Source organism: Oncorhynchus keta, chromosome 4 (assembly GCF_023373465.1).
Source record: "Oncorhynchus keta strain PuntledgeMale-10-30-2019 chromosome 4, Oket_V2, whole genome shotgun sequence".
NCBI lineage: Eukaryota > Metazoa > Chordata > Actinopteri > Salmoniformes > Salmonidae > Oncorhynchus > Oncorhynchus keta.
Window position 1 is genome coordinate 67,478,679 of NC_068424.1, and position 27,420 is coordinate 67,506,098.

General features: G+C 42.2%; 1 protein-coding gene across 2 annotated transcripts in view; it reads right to left on the reverse strand.

Moving 5' to 3' along the window:
- Nucleotides 1-1,907: 1,907 nt before the first annotated feature.
- LOC118381005 (protocadherin-1-like) overlaps nt 1,908-27,420 on the reverse strand; it is a 460,820-nt gene continuing 435,307 nt past the window's right edge. For both annotated transcript variants that reach the window (XM_052513331.1, XM_052513320.1), the window contains exon 5: nt 1,908-8,792. In XM_052513331.1, coding sequence (XP_052369291.1) covers nt 8,377-8,792 — 416 coding nt within the window. In that variant the 3' untranslated portion in view covers nt 1,908-8,376. The remainder of the gene's footprint in view (nt 8,793-27,420) is intronic.

Genomic DNA, 27,420 nt, shown 5'->3' on the forward strand with positions numbered 1-27,420 from the left:
CATTTACCATGAATGAGATTTCTGGGAACGCGGTAACATTGACTGAATCGTGGTCTTTATTGTCTGCTGTTCAGCAGAAGCATTCAAAAACTCTAGAATAAATACAATTAAAATACATGGCCTTGCAGCTCCCAAGCATTAACCTCTGACCTTTCTGACTGATCTCCTAGTGACTTGAGTCTGAGACTCCCTCTGAGTACACTACAGAACATGGAGGCTGCTGAGGGGAGGACGGCTCATAATAATGGCTGGAATGGAGTGAATGGACTGGTATCCAACACATGAACCATTCCATTCACTACATTCTAGCCATTATTATGAGCCGTCCTCCCCTCAATAGCCTCCATTGGTGACCACCCTCCAACAACACATCAATCTCCCTAACTACAGTATCTCTCATTGTGGGTAAAGCCAATTGCACAAGCCAGACACTTCTTTCCCTGCTTTTCACAACCACCACAACCACCACCACTCCTTCCCCACTTCATCAGACACTCAGTTGCTGTCAGTGCAAGACTGGTCTGCAGGACCTGAAGTGCCGTTTAATTTCAAACCCGTCATTAGACCGTTCATTTACTTCCTTCCTTCCCGGAGCCAATATTTACCATTCAGATAGCTGCTGCTTTTCCCTGCATAAAGCTCTGTTCTGCAGCGGCCCAGGGAGAGAGATAACAGTGATTCCGGCCCTCTCTCTCTCTCTCTTTCTGTCTCTCTCCTCAGGGAGACACTCAGAACGAGTAAATCTCCCCAGTACAGCAACGATAAACCAGGGATGTCCAGAGTAAAAGAGCAAAACACGGAGAGAGAGAGGGAGAGAGAGAGAGAAAGAGGGTGTGGGGGTGTTTAGGAAGGAGATTAAGAGTGTGAAGCTGGAAGAGAGGGGCACTGGAGGAGAGAGGTACTGTAGACAAAGATGAATTAGAGCAAACATACTGTAAGTGAACAAGTACAGATTTAGGTTCTTAATTTGACCACCCTATTGCAGAAGGACTTTCCTGTAATGCAGAAAATGTCAAACTTGTAGTGTATGAGGTATAAAAAGGTGTACGAAGTTTGTCAATTCCACTTAGAAATTTCAGACTTGATTTTCCCTTACAAAAAATGTATCAACCCCTACAAAAATCCCATTAATTATAATTCACATTTCCTGTTGCTGCAGGATTATTTTCCTGCAGTAGAAAACTGTCTCAAATTAAGATCCTATATCTGTAGAATAAATAGTAATTTTTTTCAAATGCACTGAGTGTTCAAAACATTAGGAACACTTGCTCTTTCCATGACATAGATTGACCAGGTGAAAGCTATGATCCCTTATTGATGTCACCTCTTAAATCCACTTCAATCAGTATAGATGAAGGGGAGGAGACAGGTTAAATAAGTATTTTTAAGCCTTGAGACATGGATTGTGTATGTGTGCCATTTAGAAGATGAATGGGCAAGATAAAAGATCTAAGTGCTTTTGAACGGGGTATGGTAGTAGGTGCCAGGCACACCGGTTTGATGTGTATCAAGAACTGCAATGCAGCTGGGTTTTTCACACACAACAGTTTCCCATGTATATTGAGAATGTTCCACCACCCAAAGGATATCCAGCCAACATCCAGCATTCGAGTCAACATGGGCCAGCATCCCTGTGGAAAACTTTTGACACCTTGTAGAGTCCATGCCCTGGCGAATTGAGGCTGTTCTCAGGGCAAACTCAATATTAGAAAGTTATTTTGTACACTCAGTGTACATCCTCCACTATGACCACATCTACACTGATTATGATCTATAATTAGATGTTATGTTATGATTGTACAAGTTTGGAATTTCTTTGAATACAATGCATGGTAATGATGTGAATGTATTCATTTCAGACAATTATCATACATACAGAACTGCAAAGAAAGGCAAACATATTTTTATTGAATGTATTTTATTGTAAAGCTATAAGGAAGGATAATTACAAGATATTGTTTCTTTGATTTGCTCAGCAAAAATAAAAGACCACATTTATTGTTCAAACATGCAGATACTGATCTTAACATAATAAAACTAATTAGGCTAAAAACGAACATAGAACCAGATTTCCTCAAAGCCACTATTTTGCAATAAAGATCAAATAAAAATAAAAATGAAACAGAGTAAAACGCCGTAAAGCCAGTGAGTAGTTACAGAAGAGGTTTGAGACAGAGTCAGCATCCTCACCATTTCTGCAAAACCTGACCACTCACACCCTAACATACCCTATTGGGAAAAATATCTTACAATTTAGACTTGTCGTTGGATTTGACAATGTTTTTTTTCTTAATTAAAAAAAAGCTACACTTGCATGTACATAAAACTGTACCAGAAAACAAGGCATCACAAGCATGTTTCCTATATATATTGTATATAACCAACAATTAGGCTACAAAGTTTGACTTTCTATAAAGACATAATTTAGCGGCAGCTGATTATTCCTGTTTTCTTCTTCTCATTTCGAAAGCTCACCCGAACCTTTTGGGGCGCGTTACCTTAAGGGGAGCGAGTTTCACTTTCTTCAGCTTTTGGGGTAAGAAAGGGATGAGGAACCCAATAACTGAATAACTCTACATGGCACAAAGCGAGATTGTTTAAAAATGAACTGTTTTCTAAATAAGCATCATCTGCTTTGTTTCTTCAGTTCCTTTAACTGATTTTGTGATTGTTTATTCAAAGTTATGACAGTTACGTTTCCCATGTCATAGCGTTTTGTGTGTTTCATTGTATTGTGAGTATGTTAGAGTTATGCTGTCATTAAGCACCCATCATTAAGGGGAAACAGGAAACGTAGAACACAGTCTGCCTTGTGGAAATGCAGGACATATTTTACAAAGCCAAAAATCCAATGCCTCTGGTAAAAATAGCAAATACCATTTATATGTATATGTTTATAGCTGTGTTGTTTTTATTCTATTAATAAAACAACGTCAACAACAACAAAAATGTATATATTTATAAAATTGGCTTTTTCATGCTCTACTAAATCTCCTCATCAGGAACAACCAGCACCGACCTATTTCTTTGACCAGCCCCAGTTGATATTTGCACCTTGATTAACTGTGTATTGTTTGTTCTGCTGGTATGATTTGACACCATAATGTGATGTGATTGGAGCTTCAACATAATTGATAGACCTTGGAGGTGGGCTTCGGATTGAACTGCCCACCCCAGTGATATCGTTATAATGGTGGGGTCCTACAAATGAGGGCTCAATGCCACTCCGCATACCATTGACTGAGCCATTTTCAAAACACACACCTAAAAGTCACACACTGGAAAGCAAAGTGATTTCAATTAGCACTCTAAACTCATTCTAGGTTGCTTTAATGAATACTTAGGAATCAAGATATATAGACCAACAAGGGAATCCCTTGATAACATTACAAGTACTGATCTACATTCCATTTTCTATTCACTATAATTAATATCCAACCATATTTATGAGCACACCCAATTCTCTGAATCTGTGAAATAGTCTCTTAAAAGCAAACGAGGTGGAATTATCATCATGATGAGGATTTGAACATTACTGAGCACAAAAACACAAAGGGGATGTGAAAAAGATGTGCCAAATACTATCCCTTGTTATCCATGTTACGCCTGTCTGCACTGACTGCATTCCATGTTTCACGGACCAGTTACTGTATAAGCCGATCCGTTGAGGTAAAGAGTTCTACATGCTTCATGAATTAAGGAATACAATTGAATAAAATGCACACACAAAGCAATAAACCAACCAAATCAACACAGGCATGCTTTGCCTCAGCATAAAATAGGATGCTGCTGCAGTGGTGCTAGACACACGTGCACACTCTCTCATATGCATGCACGCGCACACACGCACACAGTCTTCTCCTGCCCGTATCTGTGACAGCTCCTCTCTAGGGATAAACTCCAGGTGATTCCCCTTGGAGAGAGTGAGAGTTTGTGAGACTGTCAGAAGAGTCCATAGAGCTTAGGTGGAGCCATCTTTTTACAGTATGCAGGCAGCACCTCTAAAGCTACAAATACAGAAAAAACACCTGTGTGCTACATACAAGCGAGTGTTCACACACACACACACACACACACACACACACACACACACACACACACACACACACACACACACACACACACACACACACACACACACACACACACACACACACACACACACACACACACACACACACTCTCTCTCAAATTTCACTGTGTGTTCACATTGAGCCTCAAAGGTTAAAGAAAAGCAAATAGCATCGCATCTCAAAGGTCAGCTTCTCCGCACCACCACAAAAAGCTGGGGTTAATTGGTGCCACATGACCTACCCCCTTCACAAATCATTTACTCTCACTCCATCTCTATCTCCATCTCCCTCCCCATTTGTTGTTCAAGGACCCCTTCTCCCCCTCCTCCCTGCAGCCCTCTACCCCGTCAGCCCTCTGTATATCAGCTGTATATCAGCTATGTCAACTCAGGAGATGGAGCTCAGAAGGGCTTAGAGTCTATCCCTCCGGCACTGGAGGTCCTGATCAGTCCATGGGTGGGCAAGGGAGGTTACCAGGGGACTAGAGGCCCTGTCGGGGAGAACCAGGGGACAAGAGGCCTTGTCAGGGAGAACCAGGAATCTAAAGGCCCTGTCAGGGAGAACCAGGGGACTAGAGGCCCTGTCGGGGAGAACCAGGGGACAAGAGGCCTTGTCAGGGAGAACCAGGAATCTAAAGGCCCTGTCAGGGAGAACCAGGGGACTAGAGGCCCTGTCGGGGAGAACCAGGGGACAAGAGGCCTTGTCAGGGAGAACCAGGGGACTAGAGGCCCTGTCGGGGAGAACCAGGGGACAAGAGGCCTTGTCAGGGAGAACCAGGGGACTAGAGGCCCTGTCGGGGAGAACCAGGGGACAAGAGGCCTTGTCAGGGAGAACCAGGGGAAAAGAGGCCCTGTCAGGGAAAACCAGGGGACTAGAGGCCCTGTCTAGGAGAACCAGGAATCTAAAGGCCCTGTCAGGGAGAACCAGGGGACTAGAGGCCCTGTCTAGGAGAACCAGGAATCTAAAGGCCCTGTCAGGGAGAACCAGGGGACTAGAGGCCCTGTCTAGGAGAACCAGGAATCTAAAGGCCCTGTCAGGGAGAACCAGGGGACTAGAGGCCCTGTCTAGGAGAACCAGGAATCTAAAGGCCCTGTCAGGGAGAATCATGGGACTAGAGGCCCTGTCAGGGAGAAAAATGTGTGTTTGCTGTGAAGGAACACCACGGGGGAAACCAGTGACTTAATATCGGACCAGTGTTTGATCTATACATTATCAAACAAGGACATGAAATCAACATTGAGATATACTTTGAATGAACAGTTACTTGAGGTCCAAGACCCTAGCTGTGTATGGACCTTCCTGTGGAGAAGTCATTGGGAGTATTTGGTTGAACATTACTTTGTGTTCATTAGAATAGGCGATGATGAAAATTGTATTCATTAATTAATGTAATATATTGTACAATGTTGACATAGCCCAGTAGAACTGAAATACAGTTCATTTCAAACAGATTCAAAACAGATTCAATGCTGCCCACCGTTTCTTTCATGCCTTTTATGTTCTTGTAGACGATCCCTTTATTATGTGGCTTTAAATAAAATACGTGCTTTTTCAAAAGTCACAGGGATTGATTGTCACCATGATAGACCTATGACTGAGATTTTTAAATGATGCATTATTTACAATGGTTAACCATTTAGTCACATGTAAATCATGTTATACATTGAAGCACGCACAATCAAGTCAGCCACGGACTTGTTGAATGTGAACTGTAATTCAAAGCATACTAGAAATGCATACACAAAAAATGCAGTCTACGGTCAGACACAGGAACATAAAATACACATACTAGCCTGACCTTGTGACCTTAGCTTTTTGATGCCATGACCCTTAAATGACCTCACCTGAATCATGTTCTGTATCCTAGCAAGCCATAACAACAACAGTGTCTCTTTGAGTGTATCCTGCGGTGGTGTTTATGTTGTGCAAGAGCTCCAGCTGTAGTGTTAGTAGTCTGGAGGTCTTTTTCACACTCTCTTTTTTCTCCTCAATGCGTTTTCATTAGTCCAATCATGGCTGATGCTCATTGCCACAGGTGAAATCCCCATTACTGTCAGCAGTTATTATTATGAGACTCCAAATTAACTTCCAAACCGCCAGGACACCCTGCTCAGTTTGGAGATGTGGAAATGATCACTGCTAATGAACGATGCCTCCAGGCTCAATTAGAGCAATGCCTCTGCATGGCGGGGTTAGCGGGGTTAGCGCGCTAGTGTATAGGAGAGCTGTGAATCCTCCCCAACTCTCCAACTACTACCACCGTCACACCACAGGACCAGGACAGACTTTACCTCACACCCACAGCAGGTCTCTAACAGCCGTGCTATAGTGGGGAACTGACTTGGAACAGCAGGTGATAAATACCATCAGTTTTCACAAAGATGACTACTAAATTGCCAAACTTAGAAACTAGAGATTGCAATACATGAGAGTTAGAGTTATGGAGTATGTGCACCATGGAACGATACACCTTAACAAAAGCAAGCTGTTTCTTTTTGCTCTCCAACTGGATACCTGGTGTGATTTGATCCTTCGGTGAGACCTCAATCAAGGAGTTTGAGATTTGGGTGGCGAGGGACTGAAAATGCACAGCAGTAGACATTGACATCCCCTTCAGCCAACACATTTAACACGAGCACCATTTTTTTCTCAAGTGTTTTTCTTTTGTCCAAGATCATAGTAAAGATGAGGAATACAAAGTCACAAATGTGTACTGTAGCTTCACATGTTCAGTGATGTGTCAAAGGTTATAAATCCTCCCAGTGTTACACTTGGTATTGTCAACCGGTGCATCATGGATAACACAACCAACCAACAAAGGTTCCACATCACTGTGAGATCATAACGACAATGACTCAAAAAGGTACAGCTCTTATTGAAGCTCTATACAGCCAAAGGAAAATAATCTAATAAAACGCTTAAAGTCTAACTCATGTCCATTGTATTTACAGCTCTGTACATTGATAAAGACCTCTTGGTTGTGAAAAATGTGTTGAGGACTGTAATGTCTTATGTTGAGCAAAGGATGGCAAAATTACCAGTCAGCTGTGTCCTCTTGAGTAGGAGCAGGACTTGCCTGACGACTCAAACTGAATTCTTCCACGGCTCTATAGTTCGCTACATACTTCAGTCTGAGACTGCCATCATTGAAGTTGTTTGTGGTGTCGACTAAAATGAGGGGTGGTGTACAAAACATAGTAATCAGTGATTGGATCATCTCTAACCAATCAGAGTATCAAAGCCAAGGTCGAATTTTCAAACTGCCGCTTTACCCACTTGTTCTGGCTCTGTCCCAACCCATTGGTTTCTGGTACCAATCAGAATGGCTAGAGTGCTTTTTTCCTCTTCTAGAAATCGCTGCGCAAGATACTCGGATCATGACTCATTGCGGAGAAGAAACTAACATCCGTGGGTGTGGTGTAGCATTTTGCAGGAGCAAGGAGTTTGGATAGTCAGGCAATGGAAACACCGCTCTAATTCTAGTTATAAACTGGGTGGTTCTAGGCCTGAATGCTGATTGGCTGACAGCCGTGGTATATGAGACCGTATACCATGGGTACATTTATTGTACTGCTCTAATTACTTTAGTAACCAGTTTATAATAGCAATAAGGCACCTCATGGGTTTGTGGCATATGGCCAAAATACGGAAAATGGCTGTATCCAGGCACTCCGCGGTGTGTCGTGCGTAATAACAGCCCTTAGCCGTGGTATATTGGCCATATACCACACCCCCTCGTGCCTTATTGCTTATTAATTGGAGGTCCCAGAGTTGAGACCGACACTCACTTCTAAAACAAAAAAAGGAAACAAAACAGAAAAACCAAAAGAACACCCAAAATAGATGTCCATACACTGTATATTCATGTGTCTATTTTACAAGAACACTTTTCTACCCTCATTGTTTTCAGTTCCAACGGAACTCCAACGGAAATTCATTGTAAAAAAAAAAACTTGAACACACAATCATAACTAAATAGTCTCCAATTAAGTTATCACAATGTTTAAATGATAGTGTAGTTTACATTCTGTCAGTAGAATTTGCACTCGCCAAGTATCTTCTTTGTTGGGCTGACCGATTTGTACTCTTTATTTAATTAATTGGAGGTTTTGTGGATTCTAAAGCCTCATACGGTGGGAGGTGGTTATAAAAAGGAGGGTGGTGGTGGTGCTATGGCACTTCTCAGATGACACAGCAGCTAGGCACAGGGGCAGTGAGGGGGTAGGCCTGAGGGCATGGGGTCAGGAACAGTGGGCATATGGGTAAGGGTGAAGGTGGTGGGGTGGTGGCCACATCATCGCCCTCACAGGTAAATCTCTCTCTTGGAGCCCTGGTTGGTGGGTGTGGTGGCGGAATGGTACTCGGCTGCCTGGCTCAGGGGGATCTCCTCGCAGCCTTTGCCGGAGTCGCTGCTCCCGGAGAAGGCACTGCTGTAAGGGGGCAGGAAGCGGATGTTAGCCACCTTGGAGCCTCCGCTGCCACCTCCAGCACTCCCACGCTCGTCTACCATGGGCTTGGGACTGCCGTTGGCCATGAGGTGGTCCTGCCCCTCACTCTCCAGGTAAGGCACGAAGGTGGAGAGCTTGGGGGCGTTCTTGGTGGAGCTCTTACGATTGGGGGAGGGCTGGCCAGGCATCCAGCAGGCGTCGGAGTGGCCGAACTCGGTACACTCATGGGTGCAGTTCCCAGTCATGGCCACATCAGGCAGAGGCCTGAGATCTGCAGACAGAAAGGGTATCGGAGTTAGTAAAAGACAGCAAATGAGGAGGACACATAATAAAAAGGATGAGTCTTGGACAGTAGAGTTAGATGAGCACATGTGATAGCAGAAAACACATTTATAATCAGTTTCATAAAGTGATCATCTTATTATGAAGGATAGCAATGAAGAGAAATGGCAGAACATATCATGTTTGTGAAATGGGACAACAGAGCCAACCAGTGTGGACTAATCCACCAACATACTGTGTTTAACAAGTCCAGCATAGAACTGTTCAAATAAAATCTAAATCAAATAAAATGTCATTTGTCACATTCTTCATAGAATAACAGTGAAATGCTTACTGCATTGTTGGTCACTTCCCAAAAATGCAGAGAGAAAGAAAATGGAGAAATAACAGAAAAGTAATAACACGTAATAATAAAAGTAATAATAAATACACAATGAGTAATGTATAACTTGGATATATACACGGGGTACCAGAACAGAGTCGATGTGCAGGGGTACGAGGCAGTTGAGGTAGATACAGTATGTACATATAGGTAGGGATATAGTGTCTAGGCAACAGGATAGCAGCAGCATTTGTGAAAAAAAGAGTCAGGGTAGCTATTTGGTTAACTATTTAACTAATAGTCTATGACTTGGCTGGCTGGAGTCTGCCCATTTTTAGAGCCTTCCTCTGACCTCTGGTAATGAGGTCCTAGATGACAGGGAGCTCGGCCCCAGTGATGTAATAGGCCATACACACTACCTTCTGTAGTGGTCGATGTCAAGCAGCTGCCATACCAAGCAGTGATGCAGCCAGTCAAGATGCTCTCAGTGGTGCAGCTGTAGAACGTTTTGAGGATCTGAGGGCCCATGCCAAGTCTTTTCAGCCTCCTGATGGGGGAGAGGTGTTGTTGTGCCCTCTTCATGACTGTGCTGGTGTGTGTGGACCATGACAGATGCTCTGTGATGTGAACACTGAGGAACGTGAAGCTCTCGACCTGCTCTACTACAGCCTAGTCGATGTAAATGGGGGCTTGCTCGGCCCTCCGTTTCCTGTAGTCCAAGATCAGCTCATTTGTCTTACTGACGTTGAGGGAGAGGTTGTTGTCCTGGCACCACACTGCCAAGTCTCTGACCTTCCGATAGGCTGTCTCATTGTCGTCGGTGATCAGGCCTACCACCATCGTGTTGTCAGCAAACTTAATGATGGTGTTGGAGTCGTGCGCGGCCACGCAGTCGTGGGTGAACAGGGAGATTCAGTAAGCAATTCATTGTTTTAGTTTCACAACAAGACAACTCATAATACTTCAATAAGACGTAATAATACGCTAGATAAAAATCTAATATTCAGAGTCACAGTGCAAAAAACTGCCAAGAACATTGCCTAATTTGATGTTTAACAGAGATGCAGCAATATGATGTTTAACAGAGATGCAACCACATACCAGATAGTGGGTGTTGAGTGTGAAACAAGATTAAGGATATTTTAAGAAAAACACGCTCAAGGTTGACTAAAAGGGAATTATGTCGCGCAGTCAATTAAGGCGGAGTCAACAACACCACTACTGCTTTTTCACATAGAACAAATGGCATAATGAATGTTAATATAACACACAGACACCGCCTCTGCTACGGCTGTGTCACATTTAAAAAATCACAGCTTAATGGAAAAAGGTCAGCATCCCCGAGCGGAAATATCAATGCGTATGCAGAAAGTAACCTTTCTTCTGTGCGTGACATTAGATTATTATTTGATACTGCGGGGCGAGATGGGAGGGGGGAACAGGCTGTTCAGTTCTCTGGGGGAAGCGATTATTTCCCAAACTGCCTCTGCTTCATGCATAATTGAAATTCATTGCCCCTGTATTAAAGGAGCTACAGTGGGCTTTTCCTTACTTTTTGGGGGGAGGAAGGTATATGCTTTCGCATCCTTAGCTAGATTTGGAGAATGCTGAGTAGTGACTGTGTGCATTACTCCAAAATCTCACACTACAGTGGATTTTTGTGCTTCATAATGCTTACCCATTTCTCATGGAAAGCAAGGCACTTGGGAAAATACGGTTTGTGCAGCTAGATGTATGCCAGAAAAACAATGCAGTTTTGGTTGTTTTTAAAATGCTTTTTTCAGCCTCTCTTCAACAGGTGGCCTACTAATGGTTAAGGTTAGGATTCGGGAGGGGAATCTAATCCTAGACCTGTACCTAAGAGAAACATCAACTAATCCCAGAATAGTATTAATTTTTACAGCCTGAGATATTTAAGGAAAAGTAAAAATGAAAAAGACCAATCAGATCATGCCCCTACGTTCGAGAAGTGCTAATCAGACAATTTAGTGAAGGCCCAGAGGGTCATGTTGCTCATAATCAAAAGCAGGAATTAATTGGCTTTTGTTTGAGGTCGTACTAATTGGCCGGCGTGGTGGGAGGAAATGGTTGGGCGGGGTGAGAAAGGGTAGTAAGGGTCCCTTGGTATACTTAGGGAAGCTAAGATCATTGAAGGGTTCTCTAATAAGACCTTCCACTATTAAACATGGAGGTCATCAGTCCTAATTTAAAACTCACTTCATGAAAGATAATATGAGCTTTGGCGTCGAGTAACCAGCAGTGTTGTCAGTGAACATTTTGTTGAAATCATCAGTTTTGGAGGAGTAATTGAACCCCTGTTTTAGAAACTTCCTACACACACTGAGACACACACACACACACACACTCTTCTGTGTCGATAAGGCCCAGTTGGCATGTTATCAAGGGAACTCCATATTCAACTGTCTCTAATAGAAAAGATTGTTCCTGCTGAACCTTCATCTAAGAGCCTTATCTTCATTTCCAGAGTTCCAGTTAACCCCCGGGACCCTCTCAAGCCATCTACGAGGGCCCCAAGAGAAGTCTCCTCCTCTCAGCGCTCCATACACACTTGTCTGCCTCGGTCCCACTTCTCTGTCCAAACTAATTAGATTCCAAAGTCCCTGCTCTGGAAGATGTCGGCGTAATAAAATGGAAATAATTTCCAGATGAGTATCTGACATTTTACGCTGTCGACCAGAGTAAAGAAAGGAGACATATTGGGCTCCCCCTCTTTCTGTGAGATATGCTAACAAGGAAATTCCTATCCTCCACTCCATTCTCCTCACCTTGGTTCGATCCAATGTACATAGAGAAACTATTCATTTTTCTTTACAAAATTGTCATATGTTTAATTATCTTGAAGTCCAACTGTGTTCTTTACAGTTTAAAGAGGGAACGAGGGAGCCAGCAACTTTGTTCGATAAAAGTCTATGTTTAGGGCTCATCCCTATTCATATGATAGCACACATATAGACCAGCATGTAAGCACACATATATAACCATGCAAACACATACACACAACTACATGGTGCCGACAGACATTGCAGCTCTGTTTCTAGCTCATAAGCAACTTTGCAGTATTTTGTTTTTGTGTGTGTTATTTCTTACATTATTAGTCCAGAACATTGTTCGCGTTATTACATACAGCCAACATTTGGGGGATATCAGTGGCAGTTGCTCACCAGCATTACTACCAGAAATAAAACGTTCCCAATTTAAATGATCCCAGAGGCTGCTCCAAGATGCTGCCAGCGGAGAAGAGGTATTCGAGTGGACTTCTAGTTTGACTCAGGAGGTGTGCACAACATCCACTGCTTCAGAGTATATTACTCGCTAATGTTCGGTCCCTGGACAATAAAGTTGATGAGCTCAGGGCAAGGATCTACTGTTTCACGGAATTATGGCTCTCTCTGGGGCGGCAGGGTAGCCTTGTGGTTAGAGAGTTGGGCTAGTAACCAGAAGGTCGCAAGTTCAAATCCCCAAGCTGACAAGGTACAAATCTGTTGTTCTGTCCCTGAACAGGCAGTTAACCCACTGTTCCTGGGCCGCCATTGAAAATAAGAATTTGTTCTTAACTGACTTCTCTGGTTAAATAAAGGTAAAATAAATACAAAAGTATACTGTCCCTGTCCATACAGTCAGCTGGGTTCTCTGTGCATCGCACAGACAGGAATGAATAATTATTTGGGAAGAAGAAAGGCGGTGTTTCATGATTAACTACTCATGGTGTGATTGTGATAATGTAGAGGAACTCAAGTCCTTTTGTTCACCCAACCTAGAATACCTCACAATCAAATGCTGACTGTATTACCTCCCAAGTGAATTCTCTTTGGTTACAGTCACAGCCATGTATATTCCCCCCTAAGCCGATACCACGACAGCCCTCAAGGAACTACACTGGAAATCACATATCCTGAGACCGCATGTATTGTAGTTGGGGATTTTAACAAAGCAAATTTGAAGAAAATGCTACCGAAGTTATATCAACACATTTGCCTGTAGTACTCACACATAAAAAACTCTCAAACATTGTTACTACAAGGATGGCTACAAGGCCCTCCTCCGCCCTCCCTTTGGCAAATCAGATCACGACTCCCTTCCTATAGGCAGAAACTCAAAACAGGAAGTACCTGTGCTAAGGTCTATTCAACAGTGGTCTGACCAATCAGAATCCATGCTTCAAGATGGTTTTGATCACGCTGATTGGGATATGTTCTGAGTTGCCTCTGAGAATAACATTGACTTATACATGGACACAGTGACTAAGTTCCTCAGGAAGTGTTTAGGGGATGGTGTTCACACTGTGACTATTAAAACCTACCCAAACCAAAAACCATGGATAATAGATGGCAGAATTCATGCAAAACGGAAATCTCAAACCACAGCATTTTACCCCAACAAGGTGACTGGGAGTATGGTAAAGCAATCAAACTGGCAAAACGTCAGTACAGAGACAAAGTGGAGTAACAATTCAACGGCTTAGACACAAGACGTAAGTGGCAGGGTCTACAAACTATCCCGGATTGCAAAGGGAAAACTAGCCACATCGCAGAAACTGAAGTATTGCTCCCAGACAAGCTAAACACCGACGAGACCCGCTCCCAAGGACTGTGGGCTCTCGTTTTCCATGGCCGACGTGAGTAAGACATTCAAGAGTGTTAACCCTCACAAGGCTACCGGCCCAGACGACATCCCTAGCCGCGTCCTCAGAGCATGCGCAGACCGGCTGGCTGGAGATTTTACAGACAATTTCAATCTCTCCCTATCCCAGTCTGCTGTCCTCAATTGCTTCAATATGTCCAGAGTGGTTCCTGTTGCCAAGAAAGAAAAGGTAACTGAACTAAATCACTTTCGCCCTGTAGCACTCACTTCTGTAATCATGAAGTGCTTTGAGAGGCTAGTTAAGGTTCATATCACCTCCACCTTACCTGACACTCTAGACCCACTGCAATTTGCATACCGCCCCAATGGATCCACAGATGATGGAATCGCCATCACACTGCACACTGCCCTATCCCATCTGGACAAGAGGAATACCTATGTAAGAATTCTGCTCATTAACTATAGCTCAGCCTTCAAAACCATAGTACCCTCCAAGCTCATCATTAAGCTCGGGGACCTGGGTGATAATGGAACATGAGTCACTTTAATAATGTTTACAAACTGTTTTCTACTGTATTTTAGTCAATACCATTCTGACATTGCTCGTCCTAATATTTATATATTTCTTAATCCCATTCTTTTACTTTTAGATTTGTGTGTATTGTTATGAATTGTTATGAATTGTTAGATACTACTGCACTTCCTAGGAATTTTCTACACCCGCAATAATATCTGCTAAGTATGTGTGTGACCAATACAATTTGATTTGACACACAGGTACACACAGGTACACACACAGAAACACAGAAGAACAAGACCCAAACCACAACACACACCCTCATAATAATTCCTGTCCATTTGGATTGAGGGCATTCTTGTCTCCGATATGCACTGAGATCCCTCTTGGGGCCTCTGGGCCAAATCTAATACATGCAGACACTTCGTCCCCATAATACTCTCAGCCAATTGATTTTCAACCAGTGCCTTGTCTCAATGCTGCCAGGGGAAACCCCATCCAGGTGGACCAGGTTGACAGGTATGTGTGTGTGTGTGTGTGTGTGTGTGTGTGTGTGTGTGTGTGTGTGTGTGTGTGTGTGTGTGTGTGTGTGTGTGTGTGTGTGTGTGTGTGTGTGTGTGTGTGTGTGTGTGTGTGTGTGTGTGTGTGTGTGTGTGTGTGTGTGCTTGAGTGACTGTGTGTGCTGTGTCGGTACAGTGGGGGGAGTGGGGTGCCGGTGATCCGTATCAGAACAAGACTCCACAAACACACACACCTTTTGTTGCGCACCCAGAATACCCAACATGAAGCAGACCACCCCGTGCCCCCGTCCAATAGGTCATTACAGACTGACTAACTTGCCACAGTCTTCTCTCCCTTTCCTTCCACTGTATCATACTCTCCTCCTCATCCCCTTTCCTGGTTCCCTACCCATGCCACTGTTTCCACTCTGACCCCGTCTGCTTCTATGAAAACCTTGCTGAGTCTAATTCAACTTTGGGCAGATAAGAACTTTGTCTTGTCAGTCTTTATTCGTGCTTAAACTTTTGGGGAAATTAAATTAGCCGGCTATTAATTAATCGACACGCTGCTTGGAAAGCGGATAGTGGAGAGAGAAGGGAAGATAGACAGGAAGAGGGTGAAAGTAGACAAGGAAAGAGAGGAGATGAGGAGAAGATTGAGGCCTGAGGAAATGAGGAAATAACTTTTAGCAAGGAAAAAGAGAGAACAGAATAGGTTTGCAAATAACCTCTAAAAGTCTAAGTCGGTTTTAAGATGGTCATACCATGGATCATATAGCTATTTCATTTAGAATTTTAGGACCCCTTTAGGTATCCCACAAAAATATAAAAAATGATTTGATAAAGTATTGAATCTGGCCTTTAATACTATAGCCCATAGAAATATTGAATAACGCATTCAGAAATGGCAAAAAAAGACAATAAAAATAATAAATCATAAGGAATAAGGTTTTGAAGTGTCTGTCCTATATCTAGGATATATAAGAAAGCTCAGGAAATATATAAATATATATATATATACTTTTACACATATTTAACCCCTATATTTTTGAGCACAAAACTTCCTCGTAGAGAAAAACAGAGAACAACATGGTGTTCGTGAAGGACTACCCTTTCTGTAGTGTGGTCAGACAAGTTGGCACATCAGCATTACCGACTTCAGATGTGTATGGGTTGTAAAGCAAAACGGAGAACACCATTCTGTTCGTGAGTTTCATGATAGTTTATCACCATAATAGCAACACCTTTATAGCTTGGTCAATTTCCACCGCAGATGCAGATGTGGTGGATTAAGAGGCAGCCCACGCAAAAAAATATATCTCTCTAGCTTAAACTGACAGATTTGGTTGGGGATGTTTTTATTATGTTACTTAAATTGATGCACGGAATTAAGGAATTAGGAACAAGGTATACTTTTTATTTTCTAATTAAATACAGGGGCCACTATTACCTCGCCTTGTCACTGACCTGTATCTGACCTGTGACATTCTATTGCCAAAATGGCCGACAACACCTTATATCCTTCAAATCCCATTCTGGCAATATGCTCTGTCCACATATTACAATCACACAAACGAGGGTTTGGCAAATGAAAACCTCAACCGCTGGCACGCAAATCTAACAGTCATTTATTTCATGACACCTTTTCTTGAGGCAGGAACAAAACAACACATGACAAAATAATATTTTATGTTTTTGCTGCACCTGCTGCCTTTGCTTGATAGAATTTTGGGTGCTCTATATACTCCTAGGTGCTTGTTTCATCCGTTCTGCGTTGCGCCGGCTGTGGCATCAATTTATTGACTGACGTTTAAAATTAGTCCCAGTCGCCCTGATCCAAATCCATTTCCTACTAAGTCCTTGGTGTCTAACCAACGAAGGGGGAACGAGTCAATATGAGCATGTAGCCTTGGCGAAATAACAGAAATGTAATCGCTTGAGGCAATCTGTGAGGTTATCTTGGCTTGTCTCAAGTTCCTGAGTGATGAAAGAAAAAACTAGTGAAAATGTTCAGTTTGACGAGCCCTCTGAAGATTACAATTGGCTTCCAATGCTTGGGTGGTTAAGCCACAAAACACGTTTTTCAAAGGCTGTGAAAAAGGATTTTTACAGTATGTTGATCTGTTGCTAATAGGCTAGCACGTTTTCCTTCATAAAGAGGAACATTATACTGTTTGGAAACAAGTCTTTTGGATATACCATGCTCACTCATTGGGCATGTGGGGTGCATATATAGAAGATTACAGGGAAAGGGGGATACCTAGTCAGTTGTCCGAATGGAATGTATTCAGCTGAAATGTGTCTGCATTTAATCCAACTCCTCTGAATCAGAGAGGTGCTGGGGGCTGCCATAATCAACATCCACGTCTACGGCGCCCGGGGAAGAGTGGGTTAACTGCCTTGCTCAGGGGCAGAACGACACATTTTTACCTTTTCAGCTATGGGATTCAACCCAGCAACCTTCCAGGTAATTGGCCCAACGCTCTAACCACTAGGCTACCTGCTCTAACCACTAGGCTACCTGATCTAACCACTAGGCTACCTGCTCTAACCACTAGGCTACCTGCTCTAACCACTAGGCTACCTGCTCTAACCACTAGGCTACCTGCTCTAACCACTAGGCTACCTGCTCTAACCACTAGGCTACCTGCTCTAACCACGAGGCTACCCTATCATTATTGCATTTGTGTGTGTGTGTGTGTGTGTGTGTGTGTGTGTGTGTGTGTGTGTGTGTGTGTGTGTGTGTGTGTGTGTGTGTGTGTGTGTGTGTGTGTGTGTGCGCACGTGTGTGTGTGTGTGCGTACGTGTGTGTGTGTGTGCACTTGTGTGTGCGCGCGTGTGTGTGTGCGTGTGTGTGTGTGTGCATCTCATATTCCAGCAAAAATGGCTTGCTTACATCAACGTATTGACAGAAATGCTTGATATCTGTCAAAACATTAGAATCCACTTCCCTACAAATCAATGGCCACCCCCCAGTCAATGCTATGGTGCTAGGAGTCAATGTGAATGACTACAATCCACAACATGACAAACTAATACACCACCAATTTCCTTTGCTTATGGCTTAGTTTGGTAAGATGGTTGACGTTTATAGGAATCAGTATTTTCCTGGAGGCAGCACTGAGCAATTTCCAGTGTCAAAGTGGAAATTGGCTATATATTGTGAACATGTAGGGGGGGGGGGAGTTTAAGGTTTTAACTAAAGGTTAGGGTAAGGCACAAAGTAGCAGAGTGGTTAAGGTTAGAGTTAAGGTTAGGTTTAAAATCAGATTGTAAGACTTTGTGGCTGTGCAAGCTAGTGACTACCTGCAGAGCTGCCTTCAGTACGTGTCATTCTAATAAATGCCAACCTGCATGTGGCAAGAGCCTTCACATGAAATATTTCAGTTATTTCATTTCCTCTTAATGTATTTCATAGAGAGCACCTTTTATGTATTTTGGAGCAAAATTACCAACTAAATCCTCATAGTCTTTCAACCCTGGAATTTAATCAGTGTTGAATGCACCTTTGATGGAATCACAGCCTGGGTAGAAATTCAAGAACTGAAATTTTTCACGTGAAGGTTTTTGCCAAACGCAGGTATTTTTTTGTCTCTTCTTTGTTTTTTTAACCGTCTTCATTCGATAAATAATTTAGTTTAATATTTTTCTGGTAATTTTTCTGGTAATCAGGGGCTTAATTGATCACCTTTCCTAGGACTCTGATTGCTCCGGTTTCCCAAGTCTACATCGGTCCCTGGTTTATTGAGAGAACAAACACCAGCAGATACCAGTCGGTAATGCAGACACCAGCATACACCAGCAGACATCATACACTGCAGACACCAGCAGACACTGCAGACAACAGCAGACACTGTTGACACCAGAAGACAGCAGCAGACACTTGAGGCACCAGCGGACAGCAGACACCAGCAGACCAGACACTGCACACAATGTTGACACCAGCAGCCACCAGCAGACACTTTAGACACCAGCAGTCACTTCAGACACCAGTAGAGAACAGCAGACACTGTAGACACCAGCAGACACAGCAGACACCAGCAAACAGTGGAGACACCAGTAGAGACCAGCAGACACTAGCAGACACCAGCAGACACCAGCAGACACTAGCAGACACCAGCAGACAACAGCAGACACTGCAGACACCAGCACACACCAGCAGACACTAGCAGACACCAGCAGACAACAGCAGACAGTGCAGACACCAGCACACACCAGCAGACACTAGCAGACACCAGCACACACCAGCAGACACTAGCAGACACCAGCAAACACCAGCAGACACTAGCAGACACCAGCAGACAACAGCAGACAGTGCAGACACCAGCAGACACTAGCAGACACCAGCAGACACCAGCAGACAACAGCAGACAGTGCAGACACCAGCACACACCAGCAGACACTAGCAGACACCAGCACACACCAGCAGACACTAACAGACACTAACAGACATCAGCAGACACCAGCAAACAACAGACACTGCAGACCTCAGTAGAGACCAGAAGACACCAGCAGACACTGCAGACACCAGTAGAGACAAGCAGACACTAACAGACACTAGAAGACACCAGCAGACACCAGAAGACATCAGCAGTCACCAGTAGACACCAGTAGACATCAGCAAACACCAGACACCAGCAGACACCGCAGCCCCTGAGGACCGTTGTCACCCACCCCTGCTCTCTTGGCTTCAAGCCCTACACTACTGGGATCAAAATGTGTTTACTTTTCTCTTGCTGTCTTTTGTTCTACTTTTATTGTATTCCCAGCCTCTCTCTTCCTCTCTTAGGCATGCACATACAAACATATGCACACACACACACACACACACACACACACACACACACACACACACACACACACACACACACACACACACACACACACACACACACACACACACACACACACACACACACACACACACACACACACACACAGCTACAGAACAATGCTCATTAAATATAAACTCAAAACGGAAAAAACATTCACATGGCCTTTTCCTGACTGACCTCACGATATAAAAGAAGAAACTGAATCCTTTAAATAACTTCAAGCCATAGTAACAAACAGATAAGACAACACTTGATAAACATTGAACATAGAAAAAAATACTGAAATATTACAAAGACAGGGTGAAAAAGAGCCATCTGTGAATCTATACTCCAAAAATATTAAACTCAATTATTTATCAAATGAAGAAGGTTAAAAAAAACTAATAGGAAATAAAAGATCCCCAAAGAATGGGAGAAGGATGACTCTTTTTAAAGTATTTTTGCCTTTTAATTTCTAACCCCCACCCCTCTGGAATATAACAGGAAAAATTCAATTATGCCAGAAAGGTGAATAAATTTGCAGCAGTACCGCTAGCCCCTGCGGCTCTGGCTTGTAACATTTCCCTGGTTGCTTTTAGGGCCACAGAAGAGAAGGGGAGCTTATTAAGAGGCCGCCTGAATCTTTAAAGTGTAGCTCACTATTACAATATCTCTAGAAAAACCTGTTTTCTAAGAAAGGGGATATATATTTTATCTCTGTGCGCGTGCAAGCTTGAGGAGCCTCCACAGCATGAACTAGACCCAACGACGCAAGGAATATCCTTCTCTTTTTTTGAGATTGGAAACTGAAAATCTTTCCTCTCTATGAGCAAAAAGTTAATGTTGCACTTGTGTCATCTCCTGCAGTGACATTTTTGAGGAGAATGAATAGAGAGAGAGTAAAGTTATTTATTAACAAAGCAAATGCAACAATGCAATATCTGTGATGAGAAAGCATTATGGGTAACTGTCTCATGGTCAGCCAGGAGACATATTCTCTGATTCAACAGGGAGGCATTCAACAACAGCACCAACAGGCACATGAAAAATGAATTATATTAATGTGCACTATGTAATGCTCCATATTGAGAGAAATAGTTAATTGTTATGAGTATATGTCTGTGTATGTCTACAGTACATTATGTCTACAGTATGTTTACAGTATGTCTACAGTATGTCTTTGTGTATGTCTACAGTATATCTACAATATATCTACAGTGTGTCTACAGTATGTCAACAGTATGTCTGTGTGTATGTCTACAGTATGTCTTTGTGTATGTCTACAGTATATCTACAATATATCTACAGTATGTCTACAGTATGTCTTTGTGTATGTCTTCAGTATGTCTAAAATATATCTACAGTATGTCTTTGTGTATGTCTAAAATATATCTAAAATATATCTACAGTATGTCTTTGTGTATGTCTACAATATATCTAAAATATATCTACAATACGTCTTTGTGCATGTATTTTTTATGTTTTAGTTTCATTTCACCATTATTTAACCAGGTAGGCAAGATGAGAATTGTGACCTGGCCAAGATAAAGCAAAGCAGTTTGACACATATAACAACACAGAGTTACACATGGAGTAAAAACAAACATACAGTCAATAATACAGTAGAAAAATAAGTCTATATACAATGTGAGCAAATGAGGTGAGATATGGGAGGTAAAAGCAATAACTAGGCCATAGTGGTGAAGTAAATACAATATAGCAATTTAAACACTGGAATGGTAGATTTGACAGTAGATGAGTGTGCAAAGTAGAAATACTGGGGTGCAAAGAAGAAAAAGAAATAAATAAATAAATAAATACAGTAGGGGAAGGGGTAGTTGTTTGGGCTATTTATAGTTGGGCTATGTACAGGTGCAGTGATCTGTGAGCTGCTCTGACAGCTGATGCTTAAAGCTAGTGAGGGAGATAAGTGTTTCCAGTTTCAGAGATTTTTGTAGTTCGTTCCAGTCATTGGCAGCAGAGAACTGGAAGGAGAGGCGGCCAAAGGAGGAATTGTATATATACATTATTATTATTAGTAGTAGTATTGTATGTATACATTATGTCTTTGTGTATGTCAACAATATATCTACAATATATCTACAGTATGTCCACAGTATGTCTGTGTGTATGTCTACAGTATGTCTACAGCATATATTTGTGTATGTCTACAGTGTGTCTATAATATGTCTTTGAGTATGTATACAGTATGTCTACAGTATGTCTGTGTGTATGTCTACAGTATGTCTACAGCATATATTTGTGTATGTCTACAGTGTGTCTATAATATGTCTTTGAGTATGTATACAGTATGTCTACAGTATGCCTGTGTGTATGTCTACAGTATGTCTACAGTATGCCTGTGTGTATTTCTACAGCATATATTTGTGTATGTCTACAGTGTGTCTCCTGTAAAATAACACATAAAACACACTCATACAGGTATATATCCCGTCCCCCACTTACACAACCCCTTTGTTATGGCAAGCCTAAATGAGTTCAGGAGGAAAATTGTGCATAACAAATTGCATGGACTAACTCTGTGTACATAATGGTGTTAACCATGATTTTTGAACGACTACCTTATCTCTGTACCCCACACATTAAATGATCTGTAAGGTCTCTCAGTCGAACAGTGAATTTCAAGTGCAGATTCAACAAAAATGACCAGGGAGGTTTTTCAATGCCTCACCAAGGAGGCACCTATTGGTAGACGGGTAAAGAAAAGTATCCATTTTATCCCTTTGAGGTGAACTTGTGAATTGCACTTTGGATGATGTATCAATACATCCAGTCATTACAAAGTACAGGCATCCTTCCTAACTCAGTTGACGGAGAGGAAGGAAACCGCTCAGGGATTTCACCATTAGACCAATGGTCATTTTAAACCACTTACAGAGGTAAATGGCTGTGATAGGATACAACTGAGGACGGATCAACAACATTGTAGTTCCTCCACAATACTAAGCTAAATGCCAGAGTGAAAAGAAGGAAGTCAGAATACACATATTCCAAAACATCCATCCTGTTTTCAATAAGGCACTGAAGTAAAACAGCAAGAGAATTGGCAAATAAATGAACTTTTTGTCCTGAATACAAAGTGTTATGTTTGGGGAAAATACGACACAACATGTCACTGGGTACTGTACTAATCTTCATATATTCAAGCATGGTGGAGGCTGCATCATCAAATCAAATTGTATTAGTCACATGCTCCGAGTGCAACAGGTGTAGTCCTTACAGTGAAATGCTTACTTATAAGCCCCTAACCAACAATGCAGTTAAAAAAAATATGAAGAAGAATAAGAAATAAATGTAACAAGTAATTAAAGAGCAGCAGTAAAATAACAATAACGAGACAGGGGGGTACCGGCAGAGAGTCAGTTTATTTTTATTTTTTAGTCCACCTTTATTTAACCAGGTAGGCCAGTTGAGAACAAGATCTCATTTACAACTGTGACCTGGCCAAGATAAAGCAAAGCAGTGCGACAAAAACAACACGGAGTTACACATGAACAAACGTACAGTCAATAACACAAAAGAAAAGAAAAATAGAAAGATCTATGTACAGTGTGTGCAAATGTAGAAGAGTAGTGAGGAGGGCAATAAATAGACCATAGAGGCGAAAAATAATGACAATTTAGCATTAATACCAGTGATAGATGTGCAGATGATGATGTGCAAGTAGAGATACTGGGGTGCTAATGAGCAAGAGGGTAAGTAATAACATGGGGATGAGGTAGTCGGGTGTGCTATTTACAGATTGGCTGTGTACAGGTATAGTGATTGGTAAGCTTCTCTGACAGCTGATGCTTAAAGTTAGAGAGGGATATGTAAGGCTCCAGCTTCAGAGATTTTTGCAATTCGTTCCAGTCATTGGCAGCAGAGAACTGGAAGGAAAGGCGGCCAAAAGAGGGGTTCACTTTTGGGATGACCAGCGCAATATACCTGCTGGAGCGCATGCTATGGGTGGGTGTTGCTATGGTAATCAGTGAGATGAGATAAGGCGGGGCTCTACCTAGCAAAGACTTACAGATGACCTGGAGACAGAGGGTTTGACAACGGATATCTAGTGAGGGCCAGCCAACGAGAGCATACAGGTTGCTGAGGCTTTGGTGATAAAACGGATGGCACTATGATAGACTACATACAGTTTGCTGAGTAGACTGTTGGGGGCTATTTTCTAAATGACATCATCGAAGTCAAGAATCGGTAGGATAGTCAGTTTTACCAGGTTATGTTTGGCTGCATAAGTGAAGGAGTCTTTGTTACGAAATAGGAAGCCGGTTCTAGATTTCATATTGGATTGGAGATACCTAATGTGAGTCTGGAAGGAGAGTTTACAGTCTAACCAGACACCTAGGTATTTGTAGTTGTCCACATATTCTAGGTCAGAACCGTCCAGAGTAGTGATGCTAGTCGGGCGGGAGTGTGTGGGCAGCAATCGGTTGAAGAGCATGCACTTAGTTTTACTTGCATTTAAGAGCAGTTGGAGGCCACGGAAGGAGTGTTGTACTCTCGTCTGGAGGGTTGTTAACACAGTGTCCAAAGAAGGGCCAGATGTATACAGAATGGTGTCGTCTGCATAGAGGTGGATTAGAGAATCACCAGCAGCAAGATCGACATCATTAATATATTCAGAGAAATGAGTCGGCCCGAGAATTGAACTGTGTGGCACCCCCATAGAGACTGCGAGAGGTCCGGACAACAGGGCCTCAGATTTGACACAGTGAAGTCTGTCTGAAAAGTAGTTGCTGAACCAGGCAAGGCAGTCATTTGAGAAGCCAGGGCTATTGAGTCTGCCGATAAGAATGCGGTGATTGACAAAGTTCAAAGCCTTGGCCAGGTTGATGAAGATAGTGTTTTCCTGTTTGCTTATGGCAGAATACAGCTCATTCAGTGCGGTCTTAGTGCCAGCATCAGTCTGTGGTAGTATGTAGACAGCTATGAAAAATACAGATGAAAAGTCTATGTAGATAGTGTGGTCTACAGCTTATAATGAGTTACTCTACCTCAGGTGAGCAAAACCTTGAGACTTCCTTATATATATTGCACCAGCTTGTCTTACCAGACGCCACAGTTCTATCCTGCAGATTCAGCATATAACCAGCCAGCTGTATGTTGATAATGTCATTGTTCAGCCACGACTCCATGAAGCATAATATATTACAGTTTTGAATGTCCCGTTGGTAGTTTAAAACCTCTTAAAGATTTTTTTCAACATTTTGTAAACAATTGCGCAAAATTTCAACGTCCTGCTACTCATGCCAGGAATATAATATATGCATGGCATGAGTATGTGTGGATAGGAAACACTCTGAAGTTTCTAAAACTGGTTAAATCATGTCTGTGACTATAACAGAACGTGTTTAACAGGCAAAACCCCAAGAAAACTGTTCACCAAAAAAATCTAATAATAAATCAATCCGCCAGTTGGCTGTATTGTCTATGGCAAGGGAATATAGATAGCTCCCAGTTTACAAGTCCTACAGCTTCCACACGATGTCGCCGGTCTTGGCAATTGGCTTGAAGTTGATCCTTGGTGAAATGAAGAAGAGGCACTTCATGTCATCCGGTACACGGGAGGACGTTTTGAAAGGGAGAATATCGACCATCATTTCAAGACGTGCAGCTATTGAATACACATCACCCCGTGATCAATTTGATCGATTATTAACGTTTACTAATACCTAAAGTTGGATTACAAAAGTAGTTTGAAGTGTTTTGTCAAAGTTTATAGGCAACTTTTTTCATTTAAAAATGACGTTACGTTTTGGAAAGCAGTTTTTTCCTGGATCATACAGGCTTCATAAATGGACATTTTGGGTATACATGGACGGATTTAATCGAAAAAAAGACCCAATTGTGATGTTTATGGGACATAGGAGTGCCAACAAAGAAGCTCGTCAAAGGTAATGAATGTTTTATATTTTATGTCTGCGTTTTGTGTAGCGCCGGCTACGCTAATTATTTTGTTTACGTCCCCTTCAGGTATTTCGGGGTGTTGCATGCTATCAGATAATAGCTTCTCATGCTTTCGCCAAAAAGCATTTTAAAAATCTGACTTGTTGGCTAGATTCACAACGAGTGTAGCTTTAATTTAGTACCCTGCATGTGTGTTTTAATGAAAGTTTGAGTTTTAGCAAGTACTATTAGCATTTGGCGTTGCGCATTTGCATTTCCTGTTGGCTACACTTAGCCTTAAGATGTTTTAATCTTCCACGTAGGTCATCGATTTTATTTTCTAAAGATTGCACGTTTGCTAGCAGAATGGATGGCAGTCGGGGTTAATTTGATCGCCTACGAATTCTCAGATGGCAGCCCGCCCTCCTGCCCCTTTTTCTCCACCTTCTCTTCACGCAAATTACAGGGATCTGGGCCTGTTCCCGGGGAAGCAGTATATCATTCACGCCGGGCTCGTTAAAGCAAAAAAAAAGGATTCTGACCGTTTGTTGTGAGTAATCGCAGTTCTGATGACCAGAAGTTATTTTCAGTCATAAGAGACGATAGCAGCAACATTATGTTCAAAATAAGTGTAAAAAATAAGTTAGAAACAACGCAAAGAAAAGAACGAAAAAACACAATTGGTCAGGAACACGTAAAACGTCAGCCTTCTTCTCCGGAGCCATCTCTCTGTCCATCCGTCCATGTTATGGGTATGCTTGTCATCGGCAAGGACTATGGAGTGTTTTAGGATAAAAAAGGAATAGAGCTAAGCACAGGCAAATTCCAAGAAAAACATGGTTCAGTTTGTTTCCAACACCTTCCAACATCCATACACCTTTCAGCAGGATAATAACCTAAAACACAAGGCCATTGTAGTTACTTCCCAAGACAACATGGAATGTTCCTGAGTGGCCTAGTTACAGTTTTGATTTAAATCGGCTTGAAAATGTATGCCAGGACTTGAAAATGGCTGTCAAGCAATGATCAACAAGCTACTTGACAGAGCTTGAATAATTTTTTCAATAATAACGGGCAAATATTGTACAATCCAGGTTTGAAAGCTTTACCTAGAAAAACTCACAGGTGTAATCGCAGCCAAACCTAATTCTAACATGTATCGACTCACAGGGTTGAATACTTATCTAATCAAAATATAGTTGTGTTTTATTTTCCATTAATAAAGAAAATTATATACTTTTTCTTCCACATTGACAGAGTATTTTATGTGTAGATTGTTGACAAAAAATGAGAAATCAATCCATTTTCATCTTCCACTTTGTGTGTGTGTGTGTGTGTGTGTGTGTGTGTGTGTGTGTGTGTGTGTGTGTGTGTGTGTGTGTGTGTGTGTGTGTGTGTGTGTGTGTGTGTATATTTGCATGTGCATTTGCGTGTGCACACTTCCTTCTGTGCAGTGGCATCTGTCCTGGGTTGCTGAACCAAGAGAATGGAGGCAGAACACTTCTTCACCAATAAATGATGAGTGTTTGGGGCCAGTTTGCCCACCATATGCTCCCAGATTAGGGCATAACCCCCCCCCACTCCTTTCCCCTGACCGCCGCCCCATCCTAACTCAAACTGCCACACCTCATAAATCATTCTCCGCCTCCCTCTCTTCCCATCATTCTTTCTCTATCTCTTTCATCCTGTCTCTTAACTTCCCTCGCATCATCTCGATGGGCAACATTTGCTCACCTTTTTGTCCCACCATTACAGTGCCTTGGGAAAGTATTCAGACCCCTTGACTTTTTCCATACTTTTTCTAAAATGTATAAAAATAAGAAATCCTCACCAATCAACACGCAATACCCCATAATGACAAAGCGAAAACAAGTTTTTATAAATATTTGCAAATGTATTGAAACATAAAAACATAAATACCTTATTTAGATTCAGACTCTTTGCTATGAGACTCGAAA